General features: G+C 43.7%; 1 protein-coding gene across 1 annotated transcript in view; it reads right to left on the bottom strand.

The window, feature by feature from the left end:
- Positions 1–2,636, bottom strand: part of Arhgef26 (Rho guanine nucleotide exchange factor 26) — a 99,333-nt gene extending 96,697 nt beyond the window's left edge. The window contains exons 1-2 of the mRNA XM_027934045.2: positions 1,541–2,636; positions 271–310 (exon numbers count right to left, since the gene is read on the bottom strand). Of these exons, the coding sequence (XP_027789846.2) occupies positions 271–310; positions 1,541–2,563 (1,063 nt within the window). The 5' untranslated portion in view covers positions 2,564–2,636. The remainder of the gene's footprint in view (positions 1–270; positions 311–1,540) is intronic.
- Positions 2,637–21,052: the final 18,416 nt, after the last annotated feature.

Raw genomic sequence — 21,052 nt, 5'->3', positions numbered from 1 at the left:
TTTCAGAGAGATGAACTGGAATCAAATTAGAGAAAAATTGCAAGACATTTACTGAAAAAGTCATCACTTTATTAAAAATGTCAATAATTTCATTCACCACTGTTATTACTAGATAAAAATTAAAGCTTGGTGCAGAACTCTATATAATCTGGAAAGGAGCTGGCCATCTCTCATCTCGAGTGTTTTTGTTCCTGCAGTTGGATTTCAACTTATAATTGAGATTCCACATTGAAACAGCTATGAAGTCTGGAAAATTAAATGCTTACTTACCTTCCCCATCAAATGTTCCTTGTCCTTTCAGCATTTTTTTCTAAGAGAAAAGAAAAGGAAGAAAAAAAAAACAGCAAACTATGTATGAATAAGCCAAATAGAAAATACAGCTATTTTAAGTAAAAGTACTCTCTTGTTGCAATCATTAGATTTCCAAAAGCACACAGCAGAAGCAATTTACTCAAATGAGAACTACAGTTCAGTCAAACAGTAGAAGAAATGAATATAATGTCCCCCACACCCCGTCAAAACAGAGGGAGACTCCTCCAAGGACCGGCAGCTCAGCTCATTTCACTACTGGTGATTCACTGTACTGTTGACCAGAACCCTGCTATACTCACACAGTTGGACAACAAAACCCAGAGAAGGCTATGTGATGTCTTTTCCGTAAGACCACGGACTATAAAACAAAACAGGCTTGCTTATGATTACATATGTGACATTTATATAGACTGGGCCCAGTCTATATAAAAATGTGTCTGTCAAAAGGAATCTCCACCCTATTACTGAGATGGGTCTTGTTTCTGGGAAGGCAGCACACACTCCAAAATATTCTTCTCTAGTTTCCCTATGTCTTTACATCCCAGTAGACCCTCCGTTACTAACTGCAACTCCCAGGCCTACATCAGGGAGCAATCCCACACACCCAAATCTCAGGTTTGGGGCTACCCATGTGTTAAATGCACTCAAGGATTCATGAGCTTAAAATAGGAATTAAACACAATTAAAGACAGTAATGACAAAAAAGAGCAACAAAAAGGGTAACAAACTGTGTCTTTCATGGTTTTAGTGATAGACTTTGGAATTCACATTTTAACTGATGTCAAGTATATGGTCACCATCCACAAAACAAGTAAAAGAAGAAAAATAATCAACTATCTCAAAAGAGAATTAGCATTTCCCATTATGGGCTGTGACCGTCACCTCTAAAGGGATACCACATAGCTGGGCCACAGGCAAGAGTAGTACTCCCCACCCTCTTTGGCATTAAAAGGGCTCAGAACTTTGGGGTCAATATTTAATTAGCAGTAATTTTTTTTTTCCTTCCCTCAATTTTTGCCAGAGTTTAAAAAGTGACTGGGCTTCACTTCTACCCACAAAACTGCATGGAACTGCATTCCGTGCCTGCCAGCAGCACAAAGGCAAGCCAAAGATGTGCACAGGTTACCACAGCAGAAACAGAACCGAAAAGGCACGATCACTCTGGTTTCCTCCCACCGACACCTTCACTTTTGGCATGATGAATGACAGAGACGCTCGCCGCTCTTACCTTGATCCTTCCCAGGCTGGAAAACTTCTCCCTGTCTTCCATCACTGCTTTCAAAACAGGCTGGGACATTCTGTTCTTCTTCTTTGAGTTGGTAGGGCTGTCAAAGTCAAAGCCACTGACCACGGCCCTGCGATAGGAGGTGGACCGCAGGCCCCTCCGCAGAGAGCCCGGGCTGTCCACGTCGTTCTCCACCTCGCTCTCCTCCCCCGCGTGGCTCAGGGGCGCTCCGATGCCCTCCACCATGCTGCGCACCTTGAGCAGCCTCTTATGCGGTTCCACGTTCTGACTGTTGGATTTACTTAGTTTAATTTCCGAGGCCAAGCTTTTGGGGATGATCTGCTGCTTACCCACTTTGAGGGCAGCGGGGCTGTTTGTGCTCAAGACCACCGAGGGGTTCTCGGGGAGCTCGTTCTCCTGGGAGGGCAGCCTTTGGAGAGGGAGTTTTTGTTCTGAGGACCTTTTCTGGGGCGCAGGAGAGAGTTTCGAGGGCCCCCGGTCGGGGTCCTTAACTGGCGGACTGGACTGCGAGCCGGAGCCAGGAGAGTTGTGCTTGGGCACATGGCCATTGGAAGTGGGCGAGGGCACTACGCGGGCGCTCCAGCCTGCGGGGCTCCGCTCGAGGCCGGGGCCGGGGGCGCTCGACGTGCGCGGCTGTGGCGCGGGAGAGGCAGCCACGCCATTTGCTGCGGGTTTCGGGTAGCCGCCCGCCGCCGATTTGGGGACCTGGGGCGACTCTGGTCGACGGAGTCGAGGAGAGGCGGCTCTGAGGTCCGGGGAGACCGTCCGCGCCTTCCCGTGGGTGCATGGCTGCAGCGGGCTCCGGGGCGCCGTCCCGCCGGCCGGGACGGGGGGCGCCATGCGTTCCTCCAGCGGGAAGTCGGTGATCAGAAGCCCGCTGGGGCTCTGGTAGGACTGGGGCCTCGGCTTGCTGCGGGCCAGCAGCTGGGGCGGAGGGGTCGAGCGCCTCCGCCACAAAGGGGTCAAGCCGTTGCTGGAAAACTCCACCTCGCTCTCGCCGTCCATGGCGGGGCCTCGCGGTCAGCCCTGGGGGCCGACCCCCGGCTGGGCCGGCCCAAGAAGACACAAACTGCGGAGTTTTTCCTCCAGGCGGCCGGCAGGTCCCGCTGGCGGGCCAGTCCCGGCGCGCGGGGACCCTGCGGAGGCGCGGACGCAGCGCCCACCGCCCTTTCCCGGGCGAAAGCGGCGCCCGCCACCGCGCGCCCCCGGGAAAAACCGGCTGCCGCCCAGGCGGAGGGATCCCGTCGCCTCCGCGTCCCTCCCGCGCCCAAGGACCACCCGCACGGAACGCGCCTCCACCAATCGCCGGGATCGAGCCAAGGCACGAGCAACTCGGGGTGAGTTCAGCCTTCTCGAGAAACTCTCCGCGGGACGCTCCCCTCCGCCGCCATCCGGCCGTCCGCTCCCGCCGAGGGTTCCCAGCGTCCAAGCGGCCCGGACTTGCCTTCGGGCACTTGCGGGACCGGGGCCGAGCGGCGACCACCGCCTGGTGGGTGGCCCGAGTCAGGGACCGAGCGCTGCAGCGGCCGCAGCCAGAGCTTCACTGCCGCCGCGGCGCAGGTCCCGCCTCCGAGTTTGGCCCCTCCCCGGGACCGCCCCGCCCCGCCCACTCTGTGTCCACCCGGCTCCGCCTGAGTCTTCCGGCCCGCGCGCGCTGCGTCCGCCCGCCACTGGGTAGCCAATGTGCGCACCTGAGCGCGGTGCAGCCGGTGGCTGGGGACGACCAGCAGGTGGCCAGAGGCGGCGCCGGCAGCGGCAGGCAACCAGCAGGAGGGCGGGTCGTGACAGGGAGCACAGAATGAGGACCCACGGGGGCCCTGTTGCGGTGCAGTTCACCGAGCCCTGCGTCGCTCCCAGAGGGTCTCCACGGAGGAAACTTGAACTGACCGCTTAATAGGATTTGTGAAATGAGAGTCTCAGCTTGAAAATCTTGAAAATCGGAGCTCTGGGAGAGCCCTGCCCCTCTTGGCATTCGGATGGACATAGAACACAAATCTGATTCTTTAGCTCCCTGCTTTAAATTCCTTGGCCCATAGACTGATTTGCTTGTTCGCACCCAGAGTAGTTCTGGAGGGACACACACTGGCAGCTGTGGGCAGGGTAACTGGGTGGCGAGGAAACCTGCAGAAGAGAGAGTTTGCATTTACTACTTTTTGGACCTTTCATGCTTTTATCCTTGAAAGTTATCAAGGAAAATTAAACGTAATTTAAAATACAAAGAAGTGTTGGTTTCCAACTGTCTGTACACAGTATAAAATTCAAAATCCACAGATAGAATAAAATAATTATACATAGAATAATATTTGAAATCCTTACCATAGGTTCAGAGGCCCTGCGGGAGCCTACACCTCCAGTCTAGCCTGCCCTGCTCTCTTTCTCTTCCTTCTTTGGCCACACGCACTTAAAACTTGACAGCCTCAGCTCCTTCACTTTTGTTTCCTCTTGTCCTTGTGATTCGGCACTCCATGGCAAAGGCAGGCCTTCCTGATCTTGGGTGACACTGCTGCCCCACTGCCTTCCCAACCACCTGTTTTCTTCCTTTTCCAGATTTAGAGAAATTTATCAATTTACTTATGTGATTATGATTGTCTTATCACTATAATCCACAGAGAGGGCAAGGGCGGCATTTATTTCCCCCTAAGTATTACAGGCACACAGTCTATGCTTCATGAAGGTTTGTTGAATACGTGAATGAATGAATGAATGAATGAATAAGAGGAATGAATTGAGGACACCCACCCACAGTGCTTGGTTGCTGAATAGTAGAGAGTTGGTGGTGTCCTGGCCAAAGGCCTGCTGTGTGAGGACAACAAGGCAAACTTGAGAAGACAAGTGGCTGTAAACCTCAGATCTGTATAATCAGTTCTGTTAACAAGGCTCATGGGCCTGTGTCCAAGTTCTCTCCCAGCATCACCCATTCAGCCTGATGGAGTTGCAGTTATGCTGCTTGTTTCTGCCCAAAAATGTTAGCAGGCAATCCCTACTTCTCCATACTTACCAAAAACTGCACATTGAACACATATTACTTTGATCTGAGACTTTTTTTTTAAAACTAGAAGAAATGGCAAAAAGACATTTAGGAGAAAAATTTTTTTAAAGAAATTCACCAAATATTTTTCTTGAAAGAAATGTGGCTAGTTAGATATTCATATATGGACATTTTTTATTTTTATTTTTTTTAATTTTTAGTTGATTTTTTAAGAATAAATGACAGTGGAATGCATTATGATTCTTATTACACATATACAGCACAATTTTTCATATCTCTGGTTGTATATAAAGTATGTTCACACCAATTTGTGCCTTCATACATGTACTTTGGATAATGATGATGGATACTTTTTTAAATAGAGGATTTTCTAAACCAAATTGTATTAGTTTTACATTGGAAAAATACAGTAAGTTTATTTTTAAAAAATGCTTAACTAATGACAAATGGAGTGTTTAATGCAAATGCATTTTTCAGCTTGGGTTACAAGCTTAAAATGGTGATGTGAGAAACCGGCTGCTATTCAGATTATGTTGGTTCTATAAACAAGTGTCCCTGATGTTTGTGAAGAAATCACAGGGTCTGCCTACCTCCTTCCTGAGCAGCAACACAATGCCCAGCAAAACAGCAACAGTATAAGAATTCAAGTTCTGTTCCCCCTCTAAGGGACATTTGCAAACTCAATCCAAGGCCTATCTTAACCTCCATTCAGTTTGTCAGAGGTTCTCAAACCTCAGACATTTTCATTGGTATGTCCCACAAAGAAAGGAAAGACTTGCTAATTAAACTATGTCTTTGTATGGTTTCATATAGGATCTTCATATTTACTGAAAGAGTGCTTCTACACACACATAGACATAGATACTTTAATAGCATGCATATATAGAAAAGGAAAAGACAAGCAAGATAAACTGATTGTAGTTCTGTACATCAAGCCTAATCCTTTAGAATCCCTTCCCATGCAGAGCATTAGAGAGAGCAGGGAGATAGACACACTGGCAGTTGTGGGCAACTGGGTGACTAGGAAACCTGCAGAAGAGAGAGTTTGCATTTACTAATTTTTGAACCTTTCATGCTTTGATCCTTGAAAGTTATCAAGGAAAATTAAACGTGTGTATATGCATGTTCACACAATATTGTCAATAGTACAGCATTTCTTAAAAGGCTGTTTCAGGCTTGTCTCTGGGATTTTCTTCCAGTTTTTGACAATTATTCCGCAAAACTGATGCCATCACTTTCCTAATTGATTAAAATGTAGTTTTCTTATTCAACTGAATCATGCGTTTCCAAAAGCCACAAAGTCTTTCTATCCATGACCAGGAGGAGGTTCCTAAAAAATTGCAGCTCCGGGCTGGGATTGTAGCTAAGCAGTAGAGCACTCGCCTAATACCTGTGAAACCCTGGGTTCGATCCCTAGCACCACATAAAAATAAATAAGATAAAGGTATTGTATCCAACTACAACTAAAAACATAAATAAATATTTTTTAAAAATTGCAGCTCCATGCCTTAACCATTAGTCCTGCAGGTACATTAGCTGGCTATCTCAGCCTCTCATCGCTTTAGAGTTCTTTCACCTGATGTGACTCATGTCGAAATTTCTCGTGTTTTCACTGGCATTTTTTGGCATATGCCTTTGATGTATGTAGGATTAAATTGCATAGAATTCAATAGAAATGTTTACAATGCAAGAGTCATCACCATGTTCACAAATACAGATGCAATGCCAGATTTATGGGCACTTCACCTGGCCAATGGCTATTTGGTCATAAGATACAGAGGTGTTAAAAGGTGGGACTAGATACTCCTTAAAATTGGAAAAATCAAGTGTATTGAATTATTAGGAACATACTGGTGTGTACTTATGGTAATATTTAACTGCTGGAATATCAAATGGCATAATGCATGATATATTGCTTACATTTACAGAACCAATTATATGTCTTGCATAATAATCAGGCTAACTTAAGTGCAATTTGTTAGTCTTATTACCAGTGCTGTTATGTCTCATTCATCTTTTGATTCTTTTATTTTTGTACCTTTTACAAATACTTAGTATATTTAAATGTGAAGCAATGGGCCAGGCCTCCCTAAAGCTTATAACTTGGCTCATTAAACATTTCTGGAATATTAAAATAATGACCTAAGACACTCAACTTGAGTAACACACATGGTTAAGCTGCCAGTTCTGTGGGAGCCTTTGTGATGGGGATAGAGCTGAGCCCAAATATTTCAAGGTGGAAAAGAAGAGAAGGGCATCCCAGAGCTAGGTCCCAATGTGAGCAAAACCGTGGGGAGGTTAGTTACTGAGGAACTTACTGACTCCAGCTGTGGGTTAAGCCCACCTATCCACTACCCACGGTTTAATCTCACACTAGTCCTGATCCCACTAAAATATGAAGAAGCCAGCACCTGAAAAGCTCCTCTCACACTATTGGAAGTGGTTGACTCAGAATCCTAACTTGCTTTTCAGATACGACACTCAGAGCCCGGACACTGAGACACATGAGAAGCAGCTTGCTAGAACAAGTTGGCATCAAAGGGCTGTGGGATGTCACTTTTGCTGAACATGGTGACACTACATTGTGTTGTAGGACACAGACAAAAGTATCTGGATTCTGCCTGGATAACATCTGGCACTCCCCGAAGGGTTTTCAACTTTGCTGTTCTTTAGAAATTGAATCTGATGGCACCAGCATCAGAGATTTTAAAAAACAAGATTGACAGATTTGACAATTTTAAAATATAACCATTATGCAAGAATGTACAAAAGCACACAAATTTGAGGGTTATTTCTTAAAGAGAAATTAGAGAAAAAGTTTATATAGATATTAAAAATGATAGAAAATAATTAATAGGTATTTCAACATAAATATGTATGTTCAAATCAATAAGGTAAAGATAATAATGAAACTGAGCCAAATGTGGAAAATTGTTTTGAGGAGACACAACTCTCCACTCATCAAAATATCCTCAACCTCAACAATTAGCAAAATCAAAAAGTAACCAGATGAGCCAGGCGTGGTGGCACCTGCCTGTAATTCCAGTGACTTGGGAGTCTGAGGCAGGACGATCATAAGTTCGAGGCCAGCCTCAGCCACTTAGCAAGACTCTAAGCAACTTAGTGAGACCTGTCTCAAAATAAAGTATAAAAAGGGCTGAGGATGTGGCTCAGTGGTTAAGTGCCCCTGAGTTCAATCCCCAGTACCAGGGTACCAAAAAAAAAAAGGTAATGAGATGATAGTTTTTCATTCAGTAGACTGGCAGTTTTTTTTGTGTTTTTTTTTTTAAGGCAATATCCATTTTTAATAAAAGTGCAAACAAAAGAGAACTCTGAATTATTCACAGTAAGAATATAAATGCTACAACTTTCTAGAGAGCAAACTGATACTTAACCAAAACTAGTAATTGTAAGATCTAATTCTGTGGCAATAATCCATGTGTGCAAAACAGTATGTTCAAGGATGTTCATCAAACCATTTCTATGGTGGGAAAAACCTAGAAACCAATTAGGTATCTATGGTAGGGGACTAGTTAATAGAAATGATATGCAACACAACCACCAAAAATTAGGTTCTAGATACAACATTATTCATTTACAAATTCAACCTATGTTGTTAAATGATCAAAAGCTGCTTTTAAACCTGTTATACAGAATGTCCCAGCTTGAGGTTTACATAAGGCAAAGTAGGACATTCTGTGTAATGCCCAGATCTGTGAATAGGAGAAGCAAGAGGGTGCATCCAAGGAAGAAGAGAACCCCAGAGCCCAAGGAAGGAAGAATTTCTGCAGGGGGAGATAAGTGTTCTTATAGCCACCTTAAATGGGTTCAGCTCTTTCTTGGTGCCAGGCCTGGGTTGGTTTTAAATGCACTGGTGGAGAAATACATTTGACCCTTGCCATGGTGTGCAGGAAAGACCAACATGGACAGTGTCTAATCCCAACAAAGCTGCTTGTATCTAATGCCTTGGTGGGCTTGGAGTCCTGCTTGCAGGGCTTGTGGAGAAAGCAGTTAGAAAACAGGCCAGGCCTTAGCTGCAAGTATGGGAATTGTGACACTAAAAGGGAGGAGGGAAATGGAGCAGTAGCTGGAGGAGAGGTTAGAAATAAGTGGCTTTCATTTCAAGATCAAGGACACTAAACTGGAGGTCAGGAAGCTGTGTGCTTGCTACTTTCCTACTGTGGGAATGAGGACAAGTCATTTAATCCCTATGACTGTAGTTTCTTTAACCACAAAATGAAGCTGTTCCTCCTACCCGCACAGTTTGGGGAGCACTGGCACAGATTATAATAATTTGGATGTGGCTGGTCCAGTGGGCGGAGGAAAGCGGAACACAGAAGGAGAAAGCAGGACAGAGCAATGGCGGGACCAGGCTAAGTAATTGCCAAATATTTTCTAATTAACTTTTCCCTTGACTTGAACAGCAAATAATTAACATAAACTTCTGTTATTTCTAACTCCAGGGTAAAGAAAAAAGACCATAATGAGTAAAGGATAGGACTCCTTCAAGTGGCCCATAGCACTCCTTGGGGCTGTACCTAAGGGAAGTCACAGGAACGCTGGATTTGGGTGTAGGGGTCCTGTTCCCAGCCCTTGCAGGCAACATCCAATCTGTTCACCAGGGACCAAAGTGAGAATGATTGGAGCTTGACCTACTGGACCTTTAGGGGCACCAAGCTGTGTTTCCCGTGAGGCTGGCTTTCAGTAAGATGTAACAACAGGCACACACGTGAACAGGCGCTAAGCAGAGCTCTGGTCCTTTGGGGACACTGCTGCCATGGCTGTCACGCTTCTTTGGTGGTTATTTTCCAGTGCCTGTTCCCCTCTTCTGTCCTTTCTTGGATCCTGCTCTTTCTCTGGATTAACCAAACAGCATTAGAATCATACCTCCTATTCTGTGAACTTTGATAAGTAATTTGTATAAAACAGTCTCTTAAGAGGCCACACTGTTCCCTTCATGGGAGGAATTTGGTATTTGCAAAAGAACTCAAGATGAAAAACTTGTGTGCACTCCATTTTCCAGGTGGAATTGTATCAGGAGTCATGTGGGGACACTCAAGACCGGCCGGCACTTTCAAGTTGTCTCCTGCCCAGATTTGTTTGGAAGAAGTCCAGTCTTGCCTATCTCAAAACTCCAGCAGGGAAAAATACCTGAAATAAATTAAGCCCCGTGATGACTTGGTTCTGTGTTTCCCTAGACATTCTGGCATTTGGCTCAAAAGACCAAGTGCATTAGACTTGTTATTTATGCTTTTGCCATAGATCTTTAAATTGAAAGAAAAGAAACAGAGTAAAATGCTCGTAATCACATACATTTGGGCTCAGTACCAAGCTCGTCTCACACAGCCGTGCTAATAGAATGTGGAAAATGCTTTCCAGAGTGCAGAAGTGCCACCTAGCAACCACTTTGAAATCTTCCTGCAGTGTGGCCCAAGGCTACTCCAAATGCCCGGTGTTGAAATTGGTGGGATGTTGTGCTGGGTATGGGCCACCACCATGGGAGGGAGGACTAGATCTTTGTTTTAGTGCAAAGATATGCAAATTAGGAAGACTGTTTAATTTAACCCATTTTGGAGTAGAACTGGCAGATTAAATAAGGATGAATGATTGCGTTGGATATACTACACTAAAAAATGATTTGTTGTTAACCCGAAATCCAAATTCAGCTGTGCAGACTGCATTGCTATTCATTAAATCTGGCTACCCTACTTTGGAGAGGTTTTTTTGTAGTGCAGGGGAGAGGAGAGTGTGTGGAATACGTTTCAGACGCGTTTATCGGCGCCCCTCGAGGTCACAGACCTGTGGAGCTAGCTCACCATTCTCAGAACACTGGCTGTGGGGCCTGTGAAGTAGTCTGAGGCCTGAGACCACAATATGGGCAGGGATACCAGAGGGGACAAGAAATCCCTCCAAGGTTGGCCCCCAGGAAAGCAAAACTGAGGAGAAGCAGAGAAGAAAGCATGCAGGGGCAGGGATGTCCCTTAGGGGACATGTGTAATGAGGAGAGAGCTGCTCAGAAACCCAGCAGAAAGTGGGAGGGACATGACATAAGCTGTTGTCTTATTTCTGAGGTGGAGGAGGGAGGCAGAGCCCTCTCTATAAATGTCCTCTCTGAAGCCTTAGGCAGGTGGGAGGGTGTGGCCTGGGACTGCTGGAGGGCATTGGCACCACCACTCACAGCCACCCAGTCCTCAACCAGCCTGCGCCAGTGTGGGAGCTGGCCTGGAATCCAGAGGCTCTGTCAAGGCCCTGCCTGGCCAGCAGTACTGGGCCCAGCTCCCCTACTTTGCGGTCAGCCTGAATCCCAGCCCCCCAGCCCCAGGTCTGCAGCCCTCCTCCTTAACTTAACCCAGCAGGTTAGTTGTGTACCAACATGGTAGAGAACTCAGAGTGAACATCAACAAAGATAAGCAGAAGGCCTTTATCAAGGATGCTACTGATTTGTCAATGATTTCAGAAGCAAATTTTGTATAAAATGCATCAAAATGTCAGACCAGCATCTTGAGTATACAGATAATACAACAACCATGTTGTTTTCATACATAGTCACCCCAAAACTCAAAATATAAGTTGAATCGAAACCAAATAAGGGTTTCTCTCTCTCTCTCTCTCTCTCTCTCTCTCTCTCTCTCTCTCTCTCTCTCTCTCTCTCTTTTACACAATTTGAAATAAAAGCAATATTTAAAAATAAAAGTAACATTGAGCCTCCTCTTTTAATCTCCAGTAAGATCAAAGTTTGTCTGTATCAATGAATCTCTAGAAACTAAGGCAGTTCTTAACAATATTAGGTGCTTGGTAAATGTTTTCAAATGAAGGAATAGAAGACTACTGTAAAAATTCAAATATCATATAAAAGTCTGGTAGAAAATGTCTAATGTCTCGTTGTCTCCTTTATCCAAATAATCACTTTAGTTTATTAAAATGAAAGAACAAAACATTTATTTCTTGAGGAACAAAAGTTTCCTAATAACTATGTTTTTTAAAAATAATGCATTGGCCAAGCACAGTGGCACATGACTGTAATCCCAGCAGCTCAGGAGGCTGAGTTAGGAGTGTCACAAGTTTAAAATGAGATGCTCAGCAACTGAGCAAGAATCTAATTCAAAATTTAAAAATACAATTTAAAAAAGGCTGGCAGGTGTGATGGTACACACCTGTAATCTCAGTGGCTCGAGAAGCTAAGGCAGGAGGATTGCGAGTTCAAAGCCAGCCTCAGCAATTGCGAGACCCTAAGGAACTTAGTGGGACCCAGTCTCAAAATACAAGATAAAAAAATGCTGGGGAGGTGGCTTAATGATCAAGCATCCTTGGATTCAACACTTGGTATCACAAAAAGGGCTGGGGATATGGCTCATCCCTGGGATCAATCCTCAGTACCAAAATAATCAATAAAAATAATAATAGTAATAATATTACACCAGAGAGAATGAAAGGACAAGGAACAAGATGGAAGAAAATGTGTGGGACACATATGATGGACAAAGGACTAGTATCTAAACTACATAAAGAGCTCATTGCAGTTGATAGGAAAACTGGCCAACCTCCTGGGCACGGTGCATAGGACAGGGAAATCTAATAGCCAGAAATCATGTCCACAGAGCTGCATCTCATTGATCATAAGAGAAGTGAAAATTAGAAGCACGCAGTCAACAAATTGGAAAAAAACACTCAAGTTTTACAATTCAATGTCAGTGGGATGAGCTACAGCCACTCTCCTGCTGCCTGTGAGAGTAACTGGTTTAACCACCAAGGCTACATTCTGGCATCATCTTTAAGGCTGAATATATAGCAATACTTCTCTTAGCCATCCAACAGAAATTTATTAAAATAGCAGCAATATTTGTAGCGTGCCCAAATTGGACACTACCCAATTATCCGCCAATAGAAGAATGGATTGAAAAGTACTGTACATAGGGTGTTGGGGTTGTGGCTCAGCGGTAGAGTGCTCGCTGAGCATGTGTGAGTCCTGGGTTCTATCCTCAGCACCACATAAAAAAATCAATGGTATTGACAACTACAACTAAAAAATAAAATAATAATAATAATAATAATAATAAAAGTACTGTATATAGCCCACGTGGAATTCCACGCAGCTAGGAGCACACAGCATCTTCAGCCGGTGGGCAAATCTCACCAAGGTACAGCTGTCATGGGGTGTGGTCAAGGTTTCCCTGGGGATGGACATTTCAGTGGACAGGTTTTCGGCAGTTCAGAAATGTCCCAGTTCTGGGTTAGTTCCCATGGGAACAGTGAGCTCCATCTGGGGATGAGGCATCATGGTGTCCAAGGGAGAGGTACACATACAAAGGCCATGATGGGTCTGTAGATGAGGGAGGAAGGGAAGGTACAGGAGCATTCAGATCCCGACAGGGCGTCCCTGGCTTAGGGAGCAGAGGGCAAATATGATACTGGAGCTTCTAGAACCAAGCCTGGGGTCTTGATGCCGGGACTCCCAGGCCAGGCTGTGGGTAGATTCAGAAGAATCTGGACAGAAAGCTTCTGCAGGACCCGCAGTGCCTCAAGCAGAGGAGCCTGTGGAGGCAGAAGCTGTGAGAGATGTGGTCACTTCCTTGTCTGTCCTGAGGTCGCTGTCGTTGTTCTGCCTGCTGCTACTGCTAGACAGTGTTCAGCTCAGGGGTCCTGAAGCATACCTGAGCTCCGTGTCAGGGTGTCACTCAGCTATTCATGGCGGTGACCGAGAGACTTGACAAGACACAACTCAAAGGAGGAAAAGTTGTGTTGGCTCATGGTTTCAGAGGCCAAGTGTGTGGTCAGCTGAATCCCTTGCTCGGGGCCTGAGGTGAGGCAGAGCCTCGTGGTGGAAGGGCGTGGAATTATTAATCCATCCAATGGCTAATCCACTGAGTAGGTTGCAGCTCTTCTTATCTAATCATTTCACCTCTGAACCTTCCTAGATGGTCTCACAAAGGAGCTTTCAGGGGACAACTCATATCTAAACTGAGTTCCACCATTTTCAGGGGATTCTTTGAGCAAGTTCCTAAATCACCCTGAATTTTATGACCTTATTTTTGGGAGGACTAGGGATTGAACCCAGTGTCACTTTAACCCTGAGCCACATCCCAGCTCTTTTTATATTTTATTTTGAGACAGGATCTCACTTAGTTGCTCAGGGCCTCAGTAAGTTTCCGAGGTTGGCCTTAATCCTCCTGCCTCAGACTCCCAAACCACTGGGATTACAGGCATGTGCCACTGCCCCCAGCTTATGCCTCTATCTTTAAAGTGCAGCTAATTCTTCCAGCTCATGTAGTCTCCCAGGATACATGAGCATGAATTAGAAAGTGCTGTGGAAAGCACCTTATAGACTAACTATACAAAACATGGATTCTCAAAGTCAGGGGCACACTTGGATGGCCTCAGAAGCATTTCAGAGCACTGGAGGTTACTGCCTGCCTAGACCATCCTGGTCCTCAACTTTCAGATTTTCAATATGTGGTCTAGGGTGGGGCCCATGAATCTGCATTTTATAAAACACTTAGGTGATTTTGATGCACATGGCCCTAGGTCCTTACTTTAAGAACACTTGAGGTTCACTTTGGGTAACATTAACAGTCTCATGTGTAGATGTTACTCATTCAAAGAAGCCTTTAGTATTTCCACACGAACAGAGGGGATGTGAATATGGAGTATCAAGCCAGGGATGTTGAAGGATTTCTCTGGGAAGACTAGCAAGTTTTCCTGAGAACATGATAAATAGAATTTGAATAAACAAAAAAGAAAGATTTTTTTTTTTCTGGCCAAAGCTCTGATGTGTGCATGTGTGTATGTATAAATTCATCAAGCATGAATTGTTTATATCCTTCCTGTGTTTTTGTTTTAGGTATTTGATGCTTTTTCAATTTGGTATGAGCACCTTAAGTATTTGGGAAAATAGTCCCTTGCTCATTACACATTTTGCAAATATTTTTCATTTTGTTGTCTGTTATTATCTTTAGTGCTCCTTATTATACAGATCTACAGCAAATGGTTTGGTATTTTCTTCTATGTCATACTTTGAAAGGCATTTCCTATTTTGATTATTTTCAAAAATTTCCCAAATTTTCTTCTGGGACATTTACAGTGAGAGGGTATGTCTCACAGTAGGCGTTTTGCCACTTAGAATAGGGACATATTACTACCTTCCTATCTTTCTTGTTACCGGTTGTAATCACGGAATCTGTTGCATACTTTATGTTGACTCTATCGGTCTTAACCACCTCAGTGGGTATTGCAGTCCGCACTTCACCATGAGACCTAGAGAAGTTTTCTTTATGCTCAGAAACAGTTTAAACAGCATAAGACTCAACTGATTTTTGAAAGTTGAAAAAACAGTTAAAACCACATGAAGCAAGCTTTTCTGGAGGATAGTTCTTGAATTTCTCCTGTGGCTTTGCTCTGTGGAACTTGCTGGAAATCCTCTAGGATGCCAGGGAGAGCTGTAAACAGGTAGGTGTCTCACCACTGCAAAAGTGCCCAGAGGGGCTCCTGGGGCAGCTCCTTACCACCTGCCACCACTGTCCATTGGGGCACAAGAAGCAAGCCCAGGAGACAGAGCTTCCCTCTGGAACTGGGGAAGATGCAGGCAGCAGGAGGCAAGCTCTGCACCCCCCGCCCCGCCATAGGTGTTGCCAGCTGTCATGAACTGCAGAAGCTCAATCCCTCACGGGGTGCAAATGCTGAGGGAGCTGGGGCTGGAGAGAGTCCACTGCAGCAGCCAGAGCCAGGGAGCTGCAGGAATTTCTTTCTTACTGCAGGGTCTCTCCAGCACACTCACGGAGGATGCTTCAGTGCCTCCAGCAAACAGAAACTATTGAAAGGACCCAGAGAGCAATCACAAAGGGTGAATTTCACCAGACGCTGTGGCACACACCTGTAATCTCAGCAGCTCAGGAGGCTGAGGCAGGAAGATCACAAGTTCAAAGCCAGCCTCAGCAACTTAGTGAGGCCCTAAGCAACTCAATGAGACCCTGTCTCTAAATAAAATGTAAAAAAGGGCAGGGGATGTGGCTCAGTGTTTAAGCATCCCTGGGTTCAATCCCCAGTACCAAAAAAAAAAAGTGTGAATTTGGAACTGAGAGTAAATTAATGAATAACAGGTGCACATGTTTTCATTAATTCTTACTGAATAACAAACATTAGAAGTTACATGTCTTTCTGAGAACAGTTGTGTGCACTTCTTAAATTCAGATATGTTGTGCTCCATACAGGCTGCTGCTCTTTTCTTACTAGTCTGCTATTAATGCTTTGCTTTCTATGACTCAATAGTTGCATATGTTTTATTTTTAATTAATAAGTGGACTTTCATTTTGTGTTTCTCTGCACTTTGCTGCTGTACAATTATTTGCTTTAACAAGGTAGCGGTTGGAGTGTGCTTTTACCAGTTGGACTATTTGGACTCTATTAAGATTTTCTTTACTACATTCCATAAAATGCTTCATGGATCTTTTTTTAAGAAAAACATAATGCCTGTGCTGCAGAAAACTCCATGCATACACTAAGCTTTTAAATTACATAATGCATGACTTGTTAACTTGCTCTGGAGAAGTCTGGAACAGACTCATGTCAGTTCCTTCCAATCTGTTGTGATACTTTCTGGTAGACTTTATTACATATATTTTTATGCTTTTTAATACTTAAACACTCCCTAGAAGACCAGACTCCAGCTTTCACCTCAGTTGGTTTGCCTACATGCTTGTCACATGGTAGAAACTTAATAAATATACATTTAATGAAGGCCTTAAACAGTTTACACACCATTCTGTGTGCTTTTTGTTTATTAGCATCAATATAATATAATTTATATTGTGTGGACTAGTCTTTAAAATATGTTAACCAGGAGTAAGTATATGGTGGAGATGACACAGGACGGGCAAGAAAGCTGATGATGACCAAAGCTGGATGGTGATACATGAGTATTAATAATATTCTTCTTTTTTGTTTGTTTATGCTTGAAAGTTTTTATAATAAAAATAAAAGATATATATGTACATATATGTATATGTGTGTATATATACATACACATATATATTCTCCCCCTTACAGAAGAAATACATTATTTATTCTGTAAATGATGTATTTACAGAATATAGTTTAATAATATAGTTTCAGGTTATTATCATTTGTAAATGTAATAAAATTATTTTAATTTCTGTATGTTTTCTTTAAAGAACTGCTGCTCTTCTGGTCTTTATAATTTTTGTAGATTATGCCCCAAAATATTGAAGATATTGAGACATTACTGCTTTGTTTTTATTCTTTGTTTATTTTCGTATTGGTGATTGAACCCAGGGGCACTTAACCACCAACGCACATCCCCAGCCCTTTTTTGTATTTTATTTAGACAGGATTTTGCTGAATTATTTAGGACCTCGCGAAGTTGCTGAGGCTGGCTTTGAACTCGCGGTCCTCCTGCCTCAGCCTTGCAAGCTGCTGGGTTTAGAAGCGTGCACCACCACACCCAGCAAGACATTATTTCTAAGTAACGAGGCATAAGCATCTGGAGTCCAGGACTGGTCAAGTTAACGGTGCCAGCAATGCAGTGGGATGCCTGCCACCCCACAGGAACCGTGGGAACCAAGGCCCTGGGTCCATTGGCCCAGATAAACCACATCCACCTGAGGGAGCCGGAAATGCATCATGTCCACTGGAACCTCAAGCTGACCACAGCCCCTGAGGACACCTTCATGGGAGCCGAGGGAGGCTCAGAGCCAGCTGACCCACCAGTGGGCCTTCACATAACCCTTATAGGATAAATGTCATTTTAAATCACCAAGTTTTGGGGTGATTTGTTACACATGTGTAGGTGACTCATATACAGCGCTGGATCTGCTTTCAATAGGCCTTGCTGTATTCAAATCTCCCTGAGTCGAAGCAACTCATGTCTGCCTTTGAAAACCAGATCCCCAACTGGTGTAAGTGCTCACCGGTGTTTTGTTTAATGCTGTTTTGATCCTGTTTTTAACTAGTGAATCAACTGTCACATTCATTTGAGTGCTTTTTATCAGAGATAATATATGAGTGTGACACATTCTGTCAGAACCACAGAATGTATCTCTCATATATTATTTCTGGAGCATTTTCATGTACAATATGCAGTTAGAAATGCCTTTCAATTCATGACTCTGTGGTGTATGTATCACGAGCACACACACACACCAAATTTACTCACACTTAACACATCCTAGGTACTGTCACATCGCCATTTTATTTTGTTCTTTTAGACTAAAGGTAAATGCTGGTAACAACTCAGTTGATTCCATGATTCACAAATGGGCCAACATTTCAAAACTACAACAGTAAGATCTGTTCCTTTTAAAAATGATTTTTGCATTTTCAATGTCAGAAAATATTCAAAAGTTGATATGTTTTATTTCCCCACCCCTTTAGAAGTGTTAACTACTTGTCTTCACCTGTTTTTCTTAATCCTTTGAATTAATTTAATTTCCCAGTTCTCTGTCTGTCCTTTCAGTTTGAAGAATGATGTATTTTCTGAGTTCATTGATATTTTCTCCCATTTACTCAATTGTAAATCCAGTGTATTCTCTATTTTCTTCTAGTTTCAGGTCCTTCTGCTTTAAGGAATGGGTCAGTTTTTTGAACAACCTTCTAAATCACTGCTTTTGTTTTCTATTAGATGCCAACAGATTTTTCATTATCCCCCCGTGTTTTAAAATGTGATGCTGCTTTGGAATCTCTACAGAACTGTTTCTACCATCTGAATGTACCATAGGTGCTTGCAAAACCCATATCTGATAAAGGACCTTTATTCAGAATATATAAATTACTCAATATATAAAGAGACCTCATAAAAGTGGACAGCTGATATGAATAGATACTTAATCAAAAAAGATGTACAGAAACACAAGAAAAATCAGTCTACATCATTCGTCATAGGGAAATGCAAATTAAAAACACAATGACACACTACTATATACCCAACTGGAATCGCTAAACTTACAAAATCTGATAATACCAGGTGTCGGTAAGACTGTGAGTGATCAAAACTCTCATAAATCATCACTGGAGAACAGTTTGGCAGTTTCTTATAAAGTTCAGTACACACTTACTCTATCATCCAACAATATCATTCCTAAGTATTTAATCAAGAGAAATGAAAGGGGTTGGGGATGTGGCTCAAGCGGTAGCGTGCTCGCCTGGCATGCGTGCGGCCCGGGTTCGATCCTCAGCACCACATACAAACAAAGATGTTGTGTCCGCCGAAAACTAAAAAATAAATATTAAAATTCTCTCTCTCTCTCTCTCTCTCTCTCTCTCTCTCTCTCTCTCAAAATGAAATGAAAAAACATGTTCCTACAAGGGCCTGTAAGTGAACATCGTGCTAATTAACTTTCCATCACTGCGACAAAACACCTGAGAAAAACAACCCAAAGGAGAAAAGATTTATCTGGGCTCACAGTTTCAGAGTGTTCAGTCCAAGTTTGGTCCTGAGGTGAACATCATGGCGGTAGGCGCATAAGTCAGGAAGCTGTTCCCCTCAAGGTAATCAGGAAGCAGAGAAAAAGAGTGGGTGGGAGGCTGGGGACAAGAGATGCCCTTCAAAGTCATGCCCACTCCCTCACCCCACCCCTGTGACCCACCTCTTCCTATTAGGCCCCACCTCATAGAGTCTCTGGGGACCAAGACATGGCTTTTGGAGGACATTTCAGTCAGGAACTATAGTAAATGTTTATTAAAAAAAATGTCTTCATAGTAACCCTTTAAATGGAAACGATTAAAAAATTACCATCAACTGGTGAATGGCCGGAAAAAATCACGGTGCCTGAATTCACACAAGGAAGTAGAACAAGCTGCTTAGATATGCAAAAAGTTGACAAAACTCAAAAGCATTCTCCCTAGTGAAGGAAGCCCAACACACGAGCAAATACTGTGGAGAAGGCAAAACTACAGCCATAGAAACAAGATAAATGGTTTCCAGGGGTCTCTGGCAGGGCTGGGGGAGGGAGGGAACAGTGTGGGTGGTCACATTTTCTTTGACTGTGGAGGTTCCCCACTTCACGGAGACCATCCATAGAGAAAGGGGGAGTTTTACGCTATGTAAATCACACCTCCCTAAGCCTGACTTCAAAAACAGATAGAGATAACTTGACAGTTACTCCTGCAACGGGTTCACCTTCTTTCTGACCTCAGGATGCACCCACTTCATAGAAACAAGGCCGCTTTTACCCTTGCAGAGACTATGATCTAGAAGTCTGCTTCTTGGAGTCAATGTCCTCCTGGAAGACTTGTTATGACCCTTTAGAATCCTCTCTTCCATTGGTACTTTAATTTCCCATTTGACTATAGTTCTTTCTAGTCAGACCTAGTGAGTCCAGGATTAGAACTTGCTAATTAAAAGTTATTTTACTTAACTTTTTAGTCTCTAATGAAGGGGCAGGAGGAATTTTCCATACTCTTAGTCTCATGTGCTGCATTGAGCGTTTGGTACACCCTGCAGATGGAGTTTCTGGGAAGTTGCTCTTGACTAAGCAGTTACTTCTTAGCCACAATTTACAGCTTTTTTTCTTTGTGCACTCTGGAGTCCAGGGTCAGTCCTGGGTGAGCTCAATTGTTACCGTATTGAGGCTGGTGGGTAGGTAGGTTCATGACGATGTCCTCAGAGGATGGTTGCAGCCTGCGGAGTCTGCAAGGGCCCAGGGGTAACCTATGTGTGCAGAGTGGTCCAGGGAGGTCTGCAGAAACCTGGGACACACATGTGCTGTCTGTTCTTCCTCGCTCTGGTCTATTACTGCCATGTGAGAATGTGGGCCTGGCACTGCCAGAGGGAGCTTCTGATTCAAGAGAAGCCAGAAATCCAGATTTTTCATGAAGAGTCTCTCGATTTTTAAAATGTTGGCAAACGAGTGAAAATTTTAAAAAAACATTTTGTGCACCAACAATGTGTGGTCCTAACAAAATCCATCTGTGTCCTACCAGTTTGTGACCTCTACTCAAAGAGTTGTTCTGGAGGGGATCAGACATTTGGAAAGGATGGAGGTAAGTCCAGGTTTATTCCCTCAGAATCTAGATTAATTTGTGAACTATTCAATGATTTCAACATTCATCAAAGTGGTTAGTTTGAGACAAGCACAAATGTGTTCTGAAGTCACTGGGTGATTACTATAATAATGTCCTCTATATCTGATGCTCCTCACTTAAGAAGTGTAATAACCAGGTGGCTTGGGTGGGACACATTCCTTTCCCCCATACCCATTTCTAGAGATGTTGACCCAGGCCTAAGGCAATCACCAGTAACAGTTTGTAGACACACGAATCAGACCATAGTGACTCTTCTGGCTAGGTTGCTAGAACTGTAAGAGATGCTCGAATGAAACCAGTCAGTGTACTTACCTTCAAATGGGGAAATGAAGACTCAAAGAGGTGAATGATTTGGTCAAGGTCATGTAGATGAGAGCCAGGTCTCCTTAATCTATACTCCTTATTTAAACTGATTACATTGCCTTTAAAAACAAACAACTTTCTTAGAGGGGTTTTGCATTGTTCATTCTCCT

This window comes from Marmota flaviventris, chromosome 8 (genome assembly GCF_047511675.1).
Source record: "Marmota flaviventris isolate mMarFla1 chromosome 8, mMarFla1.hap1, whole genome shotgun sequence".
NCBI classification, from domain to species: domain Eukaryota; kingdom Metazoa; phylum Chordata; class Mammalia; order Rodentia; family Sciuridae; genus Marmota; species Marmota flaviventris.
This window is presented reverse-complemented; position numbering and strand designations above follow the sequence as displayed.